The sequence below is a fragment of the Prosopis cineraria genome, unplaced genomic scaffold, assembly GCF_029017545.1.
Source record: "Prosopis cineraria cultivar Desert tree isolate PC_DT_omini unplaced genomic scaffold, ASM2901754v1 PC6, whole genome shotgun sequence".
In the NCBI taxonomy this organism is placed as follows: domain Eukaryota; kingdom Viridiplantae; phylum Streptophyta; class Magnoliopsida; order Fabales; family Fabaceae; genus Prosopis; species Prosopis cineraria.
In genome coordinates, this window is record NW_026555337.1 from 13,420,877 (window position 1) to 13,438,744 (window position 17,868).

The 17,868-nt window shown below is 31.6% G+C and overlaps 1 protein-coding gene across 1 annotated transcript; it reads left to right on the forward strand.

Moving 5' to 3' along the window:
* The first annotated feature begins 398 nt into the window (after positions 1–398).
* Positions 399–7,077, forward strand: LOC129312509 (uncharacterized). Its single transcript, XM_054955152.1, has 8 exons — positions 399–970; positions 1,834–1,929; positions 2,871–2,981; positions 3,060–3,369; positions 3,577–3,667; positions 4,848–5,175; positions 5,502–5,650; positions 6,267–7,077. The coding sequence occupies exons 1-8, from the start codon at positions 647–649 to the stop codon at positions 6,775–6,777; spliced, it is 1,920 nt and encodes a 639-aa protein (XP_054811127.1). The 5' UTR covers positions 399–646; the 3' UTR covers positions 6,778–7,077.
* Positions 7,078–17,868: the final 10,791 nt, after the last annotated feature.

Below are 17,868 nucleotides of genomic sequence, written 5' to 3' on the forward strand. Positions count from 1 at the left end.
ATTTTAAATTTTAAAAATTATGTGATTAATTTTAAAATTATATAATCATTTAATTAAAAATATAAAAATTCTTAATTTTATTTTTTAGAGAAAAAATTTAAATATTTAAATTTTTAGAGATTAAAAAATTTAATTAATTTAATTATAAAACTTTAATTAAAACAAAATTAATTATAGAAACTTAAATTAAAATTAAGTAAAATTGTAATAACCAACAAATATATATTTTTTTATTTTTTTTTTTATTTTTTGACAAAACTCATTCCACAACATCATCATCTTCTACTTTATAAATTATAATTACAAGTATTTCCATTTTCAGTTTGATTAACTTTCAGAGGACAATTTCTATTTAACTTCTTTTTTCTCTTCCTCCTGAAAATTAGCAAAACTCAAAAAAAGACCGCCTTTTGCTGCACGAAACCCAGAAACCCTACCAAAACCCTACCAAGTTGTTGTTCTTGTTCACTTTCGCTTCCTTTTCCATGGAAGCTCAACCCTTGTATGCTCTTACTCAAGGGTTAAACATCTCCTAAACCACCCCTTTGCATTGCATTTTTCCCATTTAGCTCTGCAACATACTTTCCTTTTTTCATTTTCGATTCTTTGTTTGAATCATCTTTCTCATCGTCATCCATAGAATATAATGGCCAAAACTTACACAGCAGGTTTACTCTCAGCCATGGCGGCTGTAGCTGCTGTTTCTCAGAACAACCATGCCTATGCGGAGGGTCCTTTCAAATTTCCTTCGTTTTCGGGGTTTCCATCTTCACCCAATGTTCCTCAGCCTTCTTCTTCTTCCGATCCCAAGTTGCCGCCGGCCGCCAATTTGCCTCAGGATAGTCCTCTGCCTCCTCCCAAGGTTCGGAATGATCACCCGAGGACCTCGTCTGCTGGTTTTGATCCGGAGGCGCTGGAGAGAGGAGTGAAGGCGCTAAGAGAAATTACAAGTTCACCCCACGGGAAAAAGGTTGGAAAATTGTGGGGTTTTTTTTTTTAAATGGTGATGATAGAATGCTGGCTTTATTGTACCATTTTCATTAATTTTCTTTGTAACGCGCAGCCATTGATGTTGATAAAAATTTCTCATATATATATATATATATATCTTCTCCTAACTGTATTTTGATTTTTGTTCTTTTCAAAAATGGGTGCTTGAAAGGTACATTGTGATTTATTCATTTATTCTACTGATATGGCTTGTTGAATTGTTTTTTTTTCAATTGAATCTTTGATGATTGCAAATATGTTTTATTTAATTATTTATTTTGTGGCTGTGTTATAAATAAACACATTTCGAAATTATTTATGTTTTTGAAAAACGAAGAGTAAGGTAAGGGAAAGAGCAGCAAGAATAAGTTAATCTTAAGTTTTGACGAGCATTGGGTCTTATTGGCCCTTCCGGAATTTTTACTTTTTAGGGGAGCTTAATTGGTTGACAACTTGACATTTGAAGTATGAAGAACACTTTTTATTCTGAAGTCCGTTTCAATTATTTTCCTGTATCCTCTCCCCTTTAAGGAGGGCTCCCTGTCCTCTATCTTGTTGTGCCTCTTACCTCTTCTACTGTAATGTTCTTTGTTCTCCTTTTGCACAACTAATGAAATAAAGCTGCTATGCAATTTATCCTTCATTTAGTTGTGCCTGTGGGAGGTAAAGTACCAGTGGTTTGATTGATGAAGTACAAGCAGAGAAGTATAAAAAAAGTGAAATACTCAGATCTTAGATTTTCTTTTTTAACGTGAAATATGCATTATTTTGTTTTCTTAGTATGTTTTAATAAAATGAAGTTCTGTGGTAGCTCTTGAATTGGTTTTTTTTTTTTTTTTAAAGGTCTTTGACGTTATAAAAAAGCAAGAGGAGACAAAGCAAGCAGAACTGGCTGCAAAGGTTGCAGAGTTTAAACAAATGCAAGCACAGCATGAAATTGTAAGTGGCTCCTGAATTCAGATAACTATAGCCTCCACTTGAATTTGTGACTCAGTAAAGAGCCGTGTCATTGATTTTTTGACTTTATGGTCTACATGATACACATAACAATGCGATTGTACTGGCTGGAATTAGAATACCAAAATGCATAATTTGTCTTTGTATGAACTTAAAAAATTTACTGAACATGCGTTTTATTGTTAGAGATTTATTGGTTAGATCATAAACTGTAATATTCTCTTTACTGAATTTGGCCCTTTTTTAAGCTGTGATGTTCTCTTCTGTATCGTTTCTTAATTGGTGGTCTCATACACCTTTTTGTTTCCCAATCTCTTTTAGTTGTGGAGTTGTTACTTGTTACTGCTGCATGTTTTGTAAACTCATGGTCTAAAATTGTTAATTTTTGTTCATTTATTCTCCTTTTATGACTTCACATGAGCCTCGATCTTAAGAATTGATCTTGCTGGTGCTCAAAGATGGATGATAATGGTGCTCTGGCCTCTATGCTGGGTTTCTACTTCACATGGAAATATTATACATTTTGTTTCTTTTTATTTTTCTCCCTTTGTATGACCCTGGTTTGCTTTTGTTTGGGTGGCACCATATGCCAGTCTCTCCCCAATAAGGGATGTATTTTTAATGTATGCAACTACATATTTTGTGTGCTAAGAACAGCTCAGTTGAGGGGGAGTCATTGGCTTTTTAGCTGAAATTTTATTACTGTGAACTTTGGGAACAGGATATGGGTTTACTTTGACTTAGAGACATTGCATCATGACTAATCCCTGTTAATGAAACTCCATCTGGATCTCAAATATGTGACTTCTTAAGTGTCTTTCATGCATGAAACTTCTACTTCATGTTTCTTCAGGATGTTGTGTGTATTACATTTGTTCTTCGTTAGCCAATTGTTTCACAATTATGTCTACTTTGCCTGGCAGGAAAGACAAAGGATTATATATGATGAACAAAAAAAGCTTGCGCAACATCAGGCACAAACAAAATCCCAAATGGCTCGCTATGAGGATGAATTGGCAAGGAAGAGGATGCAGGTGTTTTACCTTTTGACTCTGGTGTTTAATTTTGCAATTTTATGAATTGATTCTCATTGCTGTATGTATCATTATCAGGCAGAAAATGAATACCAGAGAGCCAGGAACCAAGAGCTAGTAAAACTGCAAGAAGAATCATCAATTAGACAGGAGCAAGCTCGGCGTGCAACAGAGGAACAGATTCAAGCACAACGTAGGCAAACAGAACGAGAGAAAGCTGACATTGAACGTGAAACAATTAGAGTAAGGGCTATGGCAGAAGCAGAGGGAAGAGCCCATGAAGCCAAGCTAGCTGAAGAGGTTAACAGAAGATTACAATCTGATCGTGCTAATGCGGAGATAGAGAAATGGGTTGCTGCCATAAATACTACTTTTGAACACATTGGAGGTATTACTACTAGATGCACTGTATGCAATATGCAAGTAATTAAATCATTAGGCTTTGGACTGGGGCCAGCCTTCTATTTCCTTCCATATAGATATTTATGGGTTGTTGACATTTTGCTTTCTGCTTTGAGCTGTGTTTTTAATTAGTTTGTTCAATGAACTGCATAAGGTTCTCTTAAGTGAACAAATTCTTTTCTATGTTTTGCAGGGGGGTTAAGAGCCATTCTAACAGATCAAAATAAGTTGGTTGTAGCAGTAGGTGGAGTTACTGCCCTGGCTGCAGGAATCTATACCACTAGGTATAAACTGTTCAGCTAAGAAAATGCTTTCTGAGAACAACTTCAGAGTTTAGGTTAACCTTTGAAAGCTTTTGTTTGACATGCATTGTTCTTAGGATCATCACACAGACCAGCTTGCCGTTGCCAATGATGATCTTGGTCTTGCATGGGCAAGAATGTAAAATCCAAATTCAATATGCATGCTCTCAAGATTCTTTTACATGGTTTATAAATATATTAGAGGAATGAATCCATAAATTCCACTAATAAAATAACATTGCTGGCTAGCAAAATTAGCTGAACTTAAAATTACTACCCCGAATTGGGCCATGGTTTTTGGGTCCAATCCTACACAACTAATAGGTCCATTATTTACACTAGTGTCCCTCAGCTTAAGCAATGATTGGTAATCCTTGACATTTTTCACCGTTCCTTTTTGTTTGATTGGTGTTCTTAAGGGTGTGTTTGGTTGGAGGGGATGGGATGGGAAATTTTCCCTTCCCTCCCCTCTTTAACCCCCACCAAAAAAAAGGAGAGGCTTCCTCCCCATTCCCTCCATTAAAATCCCTGCCCCACCTCCCCTCCCCTCGAACCATACATTGTGTAAACTTAGTATGAATTCACCTATATACTCCACTAAATGCTTGAGTATGTTCACTTTGGAGAAGGCAACAGAGTCACTATTGCTTGACTATTCTTGCTTAAACTGTAACTTGTGTTCTCATGCCATAGTTATTTTGAAAATGGATTTTGGTGGTTTACAAGGGGTTGATTTTTGACTTCTAAATAGCTTTCCTTGACTAACGCCAAATGGAGGGTAAATGCTATAGGAAAAAACATGTTATTTTTAGTTACCACCTACTAGAATACTTGACGTCCTTTATAATCACTGTGGTTCAACTTTGTGGTATCGAGCATATAATATCCTCTCTTCATGAACTAAAATCCTGAAGTTTATGGGTTCCAAAAATGTCAGTTCATGGACAATATTCACAGCTTTCACATTTTTAGGGATTTTCACCTTTTACTGCACACACGTGTGCGTGTTATTTGCCTTCTTTCTTTATCATGTGTGTGTGTGTGTGTGTGTTATCACTCCAAATTTGTGCTGCTTTATTATCAGTTGACTTTTGTGGTATAATGCTTTGAAGTTGCTATCAACAAAGATGTCTTACGCAAGTCTTTTTTGGGTCCAATACAGGGAAGGTGCACGGGTCATATGGGGATATGTGGATAGAATATTGGGGCAGCCGTCATTGATCCGAGAATCCTCTAGAGGAAAATACCCCTGGTCAGGCATTTTTTCTCAATTTAGGAGTACCCTAACTCGTGCAGATTCTGGATCTTCAAAAAATGGAAATGGTTTTGGTGATGTAGTTTTGCATCCTGCTCTTAAGAAAAGAATTGAGCAGCTGGCATCTGCAACTGCAAATACAAAAGCACATCAAGCACCATTTAGAAACATGCTTTTTTATGGACCTCCAGGAACAGGGAAAACAATGGCTGCTAGAGAGATGGCTCGTAAATCTGTATGATCTTATCTTGTCATTTTAGTTTTCAATTATTATGCACTACTCACTTTTCTAATAGATGGGTTGCATCAATGGTGTGGAACATAGTCCATGGTGTAGGTTAAATTTCATGTTGTATGTTGTAATAATTGGTTGACGCTAGTATTAATATAAGCAAATTTTTCATTTTCTTGTAATTTGTATATTCTATTTCGTTAATACTTAATAGTGCACATGCTACACTAGGGCCTATAATTCATTTAAAGTTACCTTAAATTTTGAATCAGTCGCCTTTTTAATTTTTAGGTATGAAGTGTGATTTACCTAATCACATGTTTATGCAGGGATTAGACTATGCATTGATGACCGGAGGAGATGTTGCTCCACTGGGATCACAGGCTGTGACAAAGATACATCAGTTGTTTGATTGGGCTAAGAAGTCTAAAAAGGGTTTGTTGCTTTTCATTGATGAAGCTGATGCGTTTCTGTGCGAGTAAGCCATGCTTCTACCCTAGTTGCTCATTTTTGTTGTTTTTGTTAATTCTTGTCTCAGTTTCTTTTCTAAAGTCCAGTCTGTTTTATCAGTGTCATGCATGACATTTTTTAATTTACTTCAATAAAAGGCCCTGTTCCTTTTTTTCGTGAATCTTCCCAACTACCATTGAAACCGCCCAACTCATTTTCGCAGGTATTGCTCATTGTGCCCAAACAATGACTGGTTTGGTTCATAGAGCTATGCTACCATTTGTAAGCACCCAACTTGTACCTTCCCATTTCCCACCATTTGCCGATCCTAAACCATAACCTGATATCCATTGGGATCTACAATCTCTATACCTGTGTATAGTAGTACTTGCACTAGATTATATGTTGTGACATTTCAAGGAATGCCACCTTCAAATGGAATCCATAATATATGAGCTGTGAAGAATTGTTCTTGTCTGTTGCATGCCATTGAATAAAAAAGCTGATTTAAATTTCATTCACAATGTAACTTCCCAGTATATATTTTGCCCATTTTGGTCTTGATTACAATGATGCTACATGATATTAAGCAAACAATATGAGCCTAAATTAGTCCTGTTGATTGCATTGGATGAACTTTGCAGGAGGAACAAGACTTATATGAGTGAAGCTCAGAGGAGTGCACTCAATGCGCTACTCTTTCGCACTGGGGATCAGTCTAAAGACATAGTCCTTGCTCTTGCTACAAATCGTCCTGGTGATCTTGATTCAGCTGTGGCAGATCGTATCGATGAGGTTCTTGAATTCCCCTTGCCTGGGGAGGATGAGCGCTTCAAACTCCTTAAACTCTATCTGGATAAGTATATAGCCCAGGCTGGATCCCAAAAATCTGGGTTTCAAAATTTGTTTAGAAGGAAACAACAGCAGATAGAGATCAAGGGATTGACTGATGACATCATAAGGGAAGCAGCTGCAAAAACCGAAGGATTTTCTGGAAGGGAAATAGCGAAACTGATGGCAAGTGTTCAATCTGCCGTATACGGGGGTGAGAACTGTGTGCTTGATCCGACTTTGTTCCGTGAAGTGGTAGATTATAAAGTTGCAGAACATCAACAGAGAAGAAAATTGGCTACTGCGGATAAAGTTAGTGGTTGAGGATTTTGTAGGTACAACCGGAGAATTATGTTTTTGATTGATAAACTTAAGGGCTGGCCAGTTACATTTTATCCTGGGCATGCTTGTTATTCATTGTTTGTCCCGGTTTGATTGGGGGGATTTTGGAATTGATCACAGTAGGTGCTAATAATTATGATTCAATATGCCTAAGTGTAATAGCAAATTTAGGCTTCACTATAACTTCTAGAATATACTCCCCCAAGCCTCAATTTTTTTTTTCCCTTATGATTATTGTCAAAGATGTCATTGAAATGGGTTCAAATCACAAAGTTGAGAGGATGGTTTCTTGCATTGCCTTTTTTTTCCCCCCTTTGTTTTCTTTAAAAATTATTTCAGTGGCAACCATGGACATAATGGAACTCTCTTCCATGTTTTTAATGGGGTAATAAGCTGAGAGAACCAACAAAATGAGAAAACAATGACCACGGCATTCTGAGAAGAATAAATCAACAAAATAAAGTTGTACATTTTAAAGGGGTCTCTTTGAATTGTTACTAAACCAAACAAATGTATGATACTGCGAAAGTGTTTAGATGATTTTAATTAATAGTACATTTGCAGGTATAATTTTTAAAAAGGACAAGAGTTGTTTAATTCTAAATAATAGTCAAAAGTACACATTTGTCTATCATGCTCGCATGTTTTGCTTGAAATCTGACTATTTGTATGTAGTTTTGGGATTTCTTGCTGTGAAGGAGAATTTTTACAAAAATGTTCTGTGGTTTGGTAAAAGTATTAATTGAATAATTAATTAAAAAATTCACACAATCTTTTATTATCATTATTTTTGGATGTTAGCCGTAGTATTTAAGGGAGCTTTTACATGCAAGGCTTACAAGAATGATTTGGAATCTCAATTTGTACTGGTCTCCACTTTATTACAAAGGCGGTGTGACCCTATGAAAATTTATTGCCAACTAATAAATAATTGGCTTGGTCATTGGACACCCACTTGAGTAATATATTTGCATGTACTATATCGATTAACTGATAAAAAAGGTTGATAATGTAATACAAAAACTACTGCAACTAATATCTTGCCTTTTATGCTCAGGAGAAAATAAATGCACCTATATAATAATGAGTCCAACATATTCTAGGAGCCGGTATTAAAAAAAAAACAAAAAATGATATAAATTGGTAAGAAAATTAATGCTTATTTAAGCATGACGTTGCCTGTGCATAAACATGCCCTCGATCTTGTTCAATGATACTGCATCAATCATATTGCACGTACTCTAGGAGATCAGCGCAATAATTAAAGGCCAATTCAAGAATTAAAGATGTAGATGTCGATGTTATTTATGTGATATTCATGAACTCCTTGTGATAAATCACTATCCATGACATGAATTATTGCATGTGGCATCTATTTTTTGTTGAAATAATCTAGAAGATTCTTACTTTGCATATAATTAAATTTAAGCAATAAAATAGATCTAATAATTAAATAAGACTTTTCATGTAGTCAATTAGAGTTGATGGGATAATAGAGAACTGATAAATAATTTATGTTTTGTTGCTTAGTGGTAATCTTTGAATTTTTAAAATATATATTTTTGTTAACTCAAGTAGGAAATTTTCATGATCATATATAAAAGGATATTCAAATAAAAGATATAAATATACTCACACACACATCCACTCTTACACGCCTCCATACAAACATTTCAAAATACACTTTCATCTTAATATTTTAATATTAATTATTTTAATAATCTAATATACATAAAAAAAGATCAAATTAAACTTTGTTGAATGATTGCAAAATTCATAAAATAGAAAACCTCTTTCATTCTTTATTTGAATACATGAGCCTATCTCACGGAAAAATTAGAAGGAAATATTTAAGAACATTTCTCTTTATAGAAGAATTAAAGGACCAAGTTTTATGCATATATAAATTTGATAAATTTAGTTCATTAATTAAACTTCATATTTATAAGAATCAAATCAATAACCTTAACATTTTTTTTATAACACATGCAATATTTATCATAAATAATAAATATTAATTAATTTTTCATGCACTAATTTTATATAATATTGCTAATCTGAATACTAACAATATATGTAATAAGATTTTACGATTATAATATGTTACAAATGTAAAAGAAAAAAAAAGGCAAGACACTTTGCTTAGAATAATTACCAAGTGAAGTATAGTTAATTGTAAATACGGTCTCTGTGTATGTTTTAGACTACTCTTTATCAAAAATTTAGAGATTCCAAAGTTACTCACATGAGCAATCATTTCATCATCTAATAAAATGTTGCTTGACTTCAAATTACAATGAATAATTGGTGCTGTTAAGCCATGATGGAGATACTTCAAAGCATATACTACATTTTATCATTATATTTAACCTTTGAAGAAATCCTAAAAATAGTTGTAGGAATATAACTATTTTTCAAAACTTCCATTGGACATGAACTCCATTATAAAAAATTTAAAATCAACATTAGAAAAATAGCTTTTAATCTTCACCAAATTGTGATGGCGAGCGTTATGCATTATATCACATTCTTTTCAAAGTTCCTTAGCATTACTTGGGAATCAAAATTGAAGAGTTTAATTGCAAATATCATTTCACTAGAAAGCTTTTCTTTGAGTACAAAACCATAACTTCCCCTTCCAACCATGTTACTCTCATCAAATCCATCAGTTGGTTCTTGAATTTCAAAATAAGAAATCCTTCTTGACACTTCTAAAGTTAATAAATTCCTTTCCATTGGACCCCCTTGACTTTCATTGTTTATGTCTTAAAAGAATAATTTGAGAGAACCAAAATTATTGACACAACTATGAGTAGTGTGAATTTCAATAAAATCAATTTTGTCATTGATCTTTTTCTTGTTTCTTTTTTGCAAGGAGGCACTTGGAGTTCTGCTCACCACAAAAGCTTGATTCATCATAAAAGATGTAGGAATCAAATGATCAAGAACTCCTCTACTTGGAATCTATCCTTGGATTTTGTTATAAGAAAGATTAACAAACTTAAAATCAATAAAAAACTTTAAGGATTTAGGAAGCTTTCTAGACAAATTATTTTCCAAAAGGACTAAATTTTCTAAGCTTAACAAATTCCCAATAGATCATTGCAATTTATTATGGGCTAAAGAGAGCATTTGCATATTTGCAAGCCACCCATAGCTGTTAGAATGTGTTATATGTTTGTAATAATAAAATAGAATAGATGTAAAAAGAAAATAGGAGGAGAAAGAACAGCTGAAGGTTTAGAGAGGTTTAGAGAAGGTGAGAGACGAGAGGTTGAAGAGGAAGAGAGAAAAGAGAGGCGAGAACTTTTTAAATAATATCGAAGTCTATTGATCAACAACCTAATACAATAAAAGATAAAAGTATTTATATGATCGCTAAATACACCCAATGGCTAGTAACCAACGGTTATAACTAACTAATTAAATGTCAAAATTATAAAAACATAATCAAATGATGCATGAATTTTTAGATAAATATAATGAAGTAAGAGCTTTTAAGTTCCCAATCCTTGATAAAGGATTCCCAACAAAATATAGTTCTTTAAAAAATTGTTATGAGTGATGATGAGGAAAACATTGCATCTGGATCTTATGTTATTCAATTGTTGAAATTTATAAGAATTTGATTTTTTTTTTAATCCTATTGTTGTTTGTTTTGTGACAAAGATTTTATATTTTATATCCACTAAAGTCTATTTGAAGGCACACGATGATACATTAAATTTCTAACCAGATAATTTATTGAAATGAAAAGTCAACGTTCTTTTTGAAAGTTTTGGAAATCCATGAGATACATTTGGGGGCATGCATCGTCACAAATTACGGTCCCTTATATTAAAAAAATAAAAATAAACTTCCACATATTATTAAAGAGTTTTGATGAAAACTTATTAGCATCTGAGCTCGTTTTCAAACATCACCATATTTCTTTATAAATATATCCTTTTATATGATTAAAAAAAGAAATATAGTACTTTTGGATGATGCAAAGAAAGCCATTTTTTTTTAAAATGATACTAACATATAGACTATTGAGTTGTTGATTATTTTACCTTTTTTAACCCAAAAAAAAAAAACAAAGTTGAATTTTAAGTAAATAATTTTCTAATGTCAGCAATCATCAATCCTTTTAGAAACATATCCTAAAATGCCATAAAAAAAAAAGTTAAGTGTACCTTTGGTCATCTAATTTTATATAAAATTTTAATTTGATCATTTAATTTTATAAAATATCTTTCTAGTCCTTTAATCCATATATATTAGTTTCAAATGATTATTTTTGAGTTAATATAGAATTTGGATTCAAATTCGGGGACAATTCGAACCATATACTTGTAATTTATATATTTTGAATCCTAAATAATTAAAGTCGATATTATTCTCATCGTTAATTTGAAACTAATGATAGTTTCTTTTTAAATATAATGGGGTTCACAACATTCTTTACCTGTTCTCTGGCTCTCTCCTCCCTCCCTCCCACTCCTCTCTTGCTGTAATGAAAATGGAGAGAGATTTTTGTTCCTCTTGCAAATAATTTAGAAAAAAAAATGTCTCACTTATTAGTTTAAAATGCTTAATGCTCCTTGAAAGAAAATATAATGGGGAATGTACTTTAACTATTTTTAGGCGAAGTTAATAATTAACCACATCTTAATTTCAATGAAGTAATTAGAGGCACCTTATAACACAGAGTAGGGCAAGTAAATAAACTAAGAGCAAGTTTCCCAAAACAACATAAAGTAGAAGTATTATTTCCAATTTCATCCTCGCCATGAATGGTCGTCCATAATAATAATAATAAAGCTTAATTCCTTCTATCAATAATGAATATTTAACACTCCTCGGTAACTCAATAATCCCTGCTAGGATTTTATTAACTACGTATGTTGCCCCCTTTTGTATAAAGGACTAATGAACAAAATGAACTTTAAAGTATTGTGTAAAAAGTATTTTGAATCCTGAACTCTTAAAATATGCAAAATAGTCCCTAAACTTTTAAATTTATAATAAAATAAATATTGTCATTATTTTTTTTGTTAATGCCGTTATTATTCACTGTGGGCCCTAGTTAAATGTTGACATAGCAGTCCCTTACTGATATGTCATTTGTTAGTGCTAGATCCTAAACTTTAAAATTTTAAGCAAATTACCCCCATCGTACATGTATAAAACATTTATTATTATGTAGACTAAATTACCCTCAACGTGGTTCATCATGATGAATGCATCGTTGTTGTGATGAACAACTCATAATTTTATGAAATGACATTTTTTGCCCCTTTTCTGCAATTTTTTCAAATGATTGATATTTCATACTTTTATATATTTTATAATTCTGATTAGTCTTATTTTAAATAATGTTTATTTTATTTTTAATTTTATAATATTTATTTATTTAATGGTAAAAACTTGGGATCTCATTTGAAAAAAATTTTTAAATATTATAGAATTTTACAGACGATGGATGTGAAAGTCGACGATTTCATGAACGAATTAAATCTAAATTAACTGGTTAATTAAAATCCTATGATATTTAACATTTTTCTCAATGGGATTTTAAGTTTTCATCATTAAATAAATAAATATTATTCAAAATAACACTAAATTAGAGTAATAGAGTATACAAAAGTATGAGATACCAATCGTTTGAAAAAACATTGCAAAAAAGGGTAAAAAGGTATTTCACAATATTATGAGTTGTTCGCTATGGCCAACGATGCGTTCATCGCTATGGACCACGTTGAAACTAATTTAGTTTACATATTAATCAACGTTCTATATATGAATGATGAGGGTAATTTACTCAAAATTTTAAAGTGTAGAGTCTAGGACACTACTCACGTAATAATTTAGGATCTGTGGTGTTAATTAACAAATGATACATCAATAAAGGATTGCCACATTAGCATTTGACTGGGGCTTACGATTAACAGTAATAGTGTTAACAAAAAAGTTAATGGTAGAGTTTAATTTGCTATGAATTTAAAAATTTACGATTCATTTTATATATTTTAAGAATTTAGGGTTCAGGGCGTTTTTTGTGCAATACTTCATAGTTTATTTTGCTCATTAATCCTAGTATAAATATGAAGCTTTTCTATACATGGTTTCTTGAGTTAATTTTCACCTCTCTTTTTTTAAAAGGCCATGCAAAATATACAAAAGTAAGAAAAAAATACTAATATATTCTTTATAGTCTCTATGTTCTTTCTTTTTTTTTTTAAGTCAACTTCAGATACAAGAAAAAAAACTATTATGTTGAAAAACCAAAAACTTAGAAATTTATATATATTTATATAAAATAAAATTATTTACAAATAGTTGTACTATTTATAAATTATGAAAATCACAACTATTTCTGTTTGCCCAGAGGAAAATAAAATTTATTACTAATGAATAAAAACTACAAAAGGAAAACCAGAAAGAGAAACACCAATGTTACGTTGCAAAAGTTGCAACTGCCACGGTGCCCGTAAGTCACCGTTAACAAACTGCTGAATAATGCATGGGCTGAGCTACATGTGTGGGCCCCCCAACCCCAACAAAAACGTGGGAAAAATGATATACATGGACCTAGTATGGATTTTTCATATTTTGCAGTTTGTGCATTCTCTTTTTTTATATTCTACATTTTTTATTTAATATTTTAAACTTTAAACTTATTTCAATCTTACTTTTTAGTTCATATCTAAAATTTAATTTTTTAACTCAAAGCTTAGTGAATATTAACTTATAATTTCACTATACCTAAATTTAATATTATTTATTAATTCTTTAAAAAATAAAAAATAATTATTTTGACTAAGCTAGACTTGTGTTATCTTTATTCCAATGCCAGTCAGGGATCAGTAAAAAAAGATAATAAAGAAGAAAAATTTAATATCCAATAATAAATTTATTGAATGCATTTCACTGGCTTTATGTGTTATCAAGATTGAATTAAAATAAAAAATAAAAAAAAGAAGTAAAGATAAATAGTGAGTTTAAAAGAGATAAAAAGTTTTTCCAAGATCAAGGGACCTGAACCTGACTGTTGCAGCAAAAGAGCAATCATTATCCATAGAGAGAGATTTAAATGTGAAAATCTTTTTGAAAAGATTTATTATTACGGAAAATCCTCCAAACATTCTTAGCCAGCAGCATTGGATTATATTAAAAGCCTCAATGTTTTTGACATTTAATCTAATTATGGTGAATCTTATTATGGTGCTCAATGACCCCCAGAAAAGACCAGCAAACTTCATATTGATTTTTTTTTAATACATGGCTATGAAAAATTGTATATAAAGACTAAAATTTAGTCATGTTTAATGTTAAGAGGCTTCTATAATTTTTCGGGGATTCATCGAAGATCGCAATATCAAAGTTGTTATGTATTACCTGGTGAGTCAAGAGATCAATGTATCTATTTTCTTCTCTATAAACATAATCAAAGGTGGTCACCTAATCCTTCATAGTAAGATTTATGATTTTCCTGAGAATGTCAGATAAATGATGACTCCCAAGGTAGTTGTTACTAATAAGAGACAATGTCTCCATCGAGTTAGAGTGGACATTAACTTTGGATAATTCCCATAAGTTCTGCCGCTATGCTAGAATGACAGCAAAGAAATTTTGAAAATTCTTTAATCCAATCTCCCTTATCATTTTTGATGATGCCTTTACAAGCGACAGCATCATTAATATTGACAGAGCCACTGTATTTAGTCTAACCCATCCAAATTTAGGTGAACTACATTTGACATCATATGTAGCATCTCTTTTATTCAATTGCTTGAATTTTCATTATAAACATACTCTGGAAAACTGTCTCAAAGGCAAGGGCAGACCAAAAAAGAAGATAGAGTACTATGAATAAGAGTCAAACGGCCAGCTTGACATAACATACCCATGAATTACCATGCCCATTGATATAAGCACCTAGATCATTATTTGTAAATTAAATCGACCTTGCCAGGTTGACCCTCTTAAATCGGTGAACTAATCATTTCGCTAGTTCGGTTGATTGAGAAAATCAATCACTTATGACTTGACTTCAATCTGGCCAAATCCGGTGAGTTAATGGATTGACTTAGGTTAGATTTTAGTATTTTTATTTTTCTTTGTTTTTCCTTTCTTCTTCTATATTGAACTCTAAATTAAATATAAATTTTTTAATTAATAATTTTAATATTATTGTACTTTATTATTGTCAAAAACTTATAATTATTATTTTTATAAGGCGTGTATAAGATTTTATGAATAAATTTTTCATTTACTCAAGAAGTAAAGATTTTTATTTTAAATATTATAGTTTTTTATATAAATATTTTTATATATTTAATTAAATTATATTATTTTACTTGTAATGGGTTTGATTCTGAGTTGACTCTTAGATCACTAACTTTGAATCATTTACTCAAGTGATTCGATAATCAATTCTATGTTCAACACCTTGACTAGATGCTTTCCCAGACAAGATTTGAATTTAACGTTCATTAAATGGGAAAATGACATTTCAAAACATGATAGGCAGAGGGACAGGACACAACATTAGATTCATTAAAATTTATTTGTTGTCCAGAGATGGTACTATATCGATGGAGCAGAGCTTTCATAATATGACAGTCCTGTTCCGTGGCTCGACAAAAAAGGATAGTGTCATCAGCATATATTAAATGATTAATTGAGACATTATTTTTGGAAATAGCAATCCCTTGCCACCACCCAAACCTTTCAGATTGATGAATGCTCTAGTATTGTTTATAAATTATTTTTAATATATTTTATTAAAATTAAAAAAATTTAAATTTTATTAATTTTTTTAAATTTAGTATGTTTTCACTTTTATTCTTAATAAATATTCTTAAATTTTATTATTAGTATTTTTATTTAAAACATTTAATAAGAGCAAGAATATAAAGATGAGTATTATATTAAAAATTGGCAAGTGTTGTATAAATAAAACTAATTTTTTTCCCTCTACTCTATAAATAGGATTAGAAGAATTGTAAGTTGAAACATAAAATAAATAATTAAATAAGGAGAAGGAGTTCTCCTGGCAATATAACCTGGTAAGAAACAATACTAATACATTGATATATCAATTGAACCCATCGACCAGGAAAATTCATTTTTTTGCCAAGATCTTTTTTAGAAACGGCCACGAAACTGTCATAAGCCTTTACAATTCCAACTTGATAGCACACCAACCAATCTTATATTGTGAATTTTAGTCATGCATTCAACGACCAAACAAATATTATCGGAAATCAAGTGGCCCCTTAAAAATGCATTCTGGTATTAGGAGTAATGTAATTGTCCAAAATTAATTTGAGAGGATTATGTTGCACAAAACTTTCGAAAATAATTTAAAAAGGACGAATTGCAAAGATTTATAAATCAAAATCTTTAAAAGAAGAAGGATGATCACATTTGGGAATCAAAGTGATAAATGTGCAATTGATCAATTCCTTCAAAATGAAACCACTTGTTTAATCATTTTGATGATATCATACCTTGAAAGATGCCAATAATGGTGGAAAAATTAGCATGATAACCATCAGGACCTGGTGCACAATCCGCTATAATCTGAAACATAGCTTCCTCAATTTCTCTATCTGCAATGGGATTTAAAAGCATATGTTGATTGATGATTGTCCAAGAGAGTGGGCAAGTTAATGTGCCTAAGAGTGTCTTTCATTATATCAAGGTCAATGTCATCATTATAGTAAAGGTTAACGAGCATATTGAACCCTAAACTATTACTCAAAAAAAGCATCCTAAACTCTAGACTTTTAAAATGAGTAAACTAGCCCGTCACATGTTAAGAGAGATTAATGTCACGTCAGCCTTTGATTGAGTCCCACAAAATCAAAAATAACTGTGGTTATATGTAAATTATAACGGCAGGGGTGATTTGTATCTAATTAATAGTTCAGGGCTCAGGATTCTCATTTTAGAAGTTGAAGGTTTAGAATGTTATTTGAGTAATATTATTAGGGTCCGAGATGTGCATTAACCCTTATATTAAAGTCAAAATCCTTCTGAAAATCATCTTGTTTCTGAATCCAACAACTATGACTGTCCTTGAATTTGTAATATTCTGCCATTGACTCTCCAGTGATTAAAAGATGTATCTCGGTCACCTTATACTTGCCATTGGAGTCGAGACTTTTGAGCCCACATGCTTAATTTCCTCACAATAATACCTTGTGTTATTCATTTATATTTGTAAATATAAACGACGAGAGAACAAAACAAATGGAGAATCCAAATCCATATTTTAGACCTTTCATAATATAAGAATATAATCTGAAATATTAGCCAGCAATAAGAGGCAATTTAAATAATTTGACGAAGACTACATATTTAATTTTTCTTTCGAAGAACATTTTGAATAAAGATAGAGATTAGGATATATATATTTTTAATTTAATTAAACTTAAAATATTTTCTAATAAGGGTCTTTATTTGAATTAATAATTACACGGTTAAATATTTAAATAATCTTCGTATGTAATCTTCGACCTCTAATACACCCTAACTAATTTACCTGCAAAACTCGGTGCCTACACACACACACACACTATCGCTTACTTGGTTTGTTTAAAGAACGATCACTTTTATAACATTCTCTGCCATTATTTCTACCTTCAACAATCCATCGATATCATTCATATTTTCCAGAAAGCTTCACACTCCATAGTCCATATCATCTCCTTCATTCATCATCAGTATCAGTCTATTCTGTCGATTGTACGCTTCTGCCGCACAACAACAATAATTAAACTCATTCTCGGCATATTCTTCAGGTAAAGTTCTATATTCTTCTTGGTACTTCCTTTCATTTCTGGGCATCAAATCTCTCCCTTTCTCTCTCTCTCTCTCTCTCTCATACATACATCGGTTTGTTCAGAGCGTGTTTGCATTTCTTAATAGGAACTTATCTCATATATAATCTTTTCATTTCTTGATGTAAAGCCTTATTTTCTTTTTAGTTTGTATCATTTCTTGGTGTAACGTAACTCACCACAAGATATTTCATTTTTGCATCTGTGAAGGGATTTTCTCAATTCATTTAAAGAAAAT

What these genes read in the sequence shown, in the direction of transcription:
- LOC129312509 (XM_054955152.1), top strand. Translation starts at nt 647, where the DNA reads ATGGCCAAAACTTACACAGCAGGTTTACTCTCAGCCATGGCGGCTGTA. An exon ending in GCAGGAATCTATACCACTAG is followed by an intron (nt 3,668 to 4,847) that starts GTATAAACTGTT and finishes GGTCCAATACAG; the next exon opens with GGAAGGTGCACGGGTCATAT. An exon ending in GCTGATGCGTTTCTGTGCGA is followed by an intron (nt 5,651 to 6,266) that starts GTAAGCCATGCT and finishes TGAACTTTGCAG; the next exon opens with GAGGAACAAGACTTATATGA.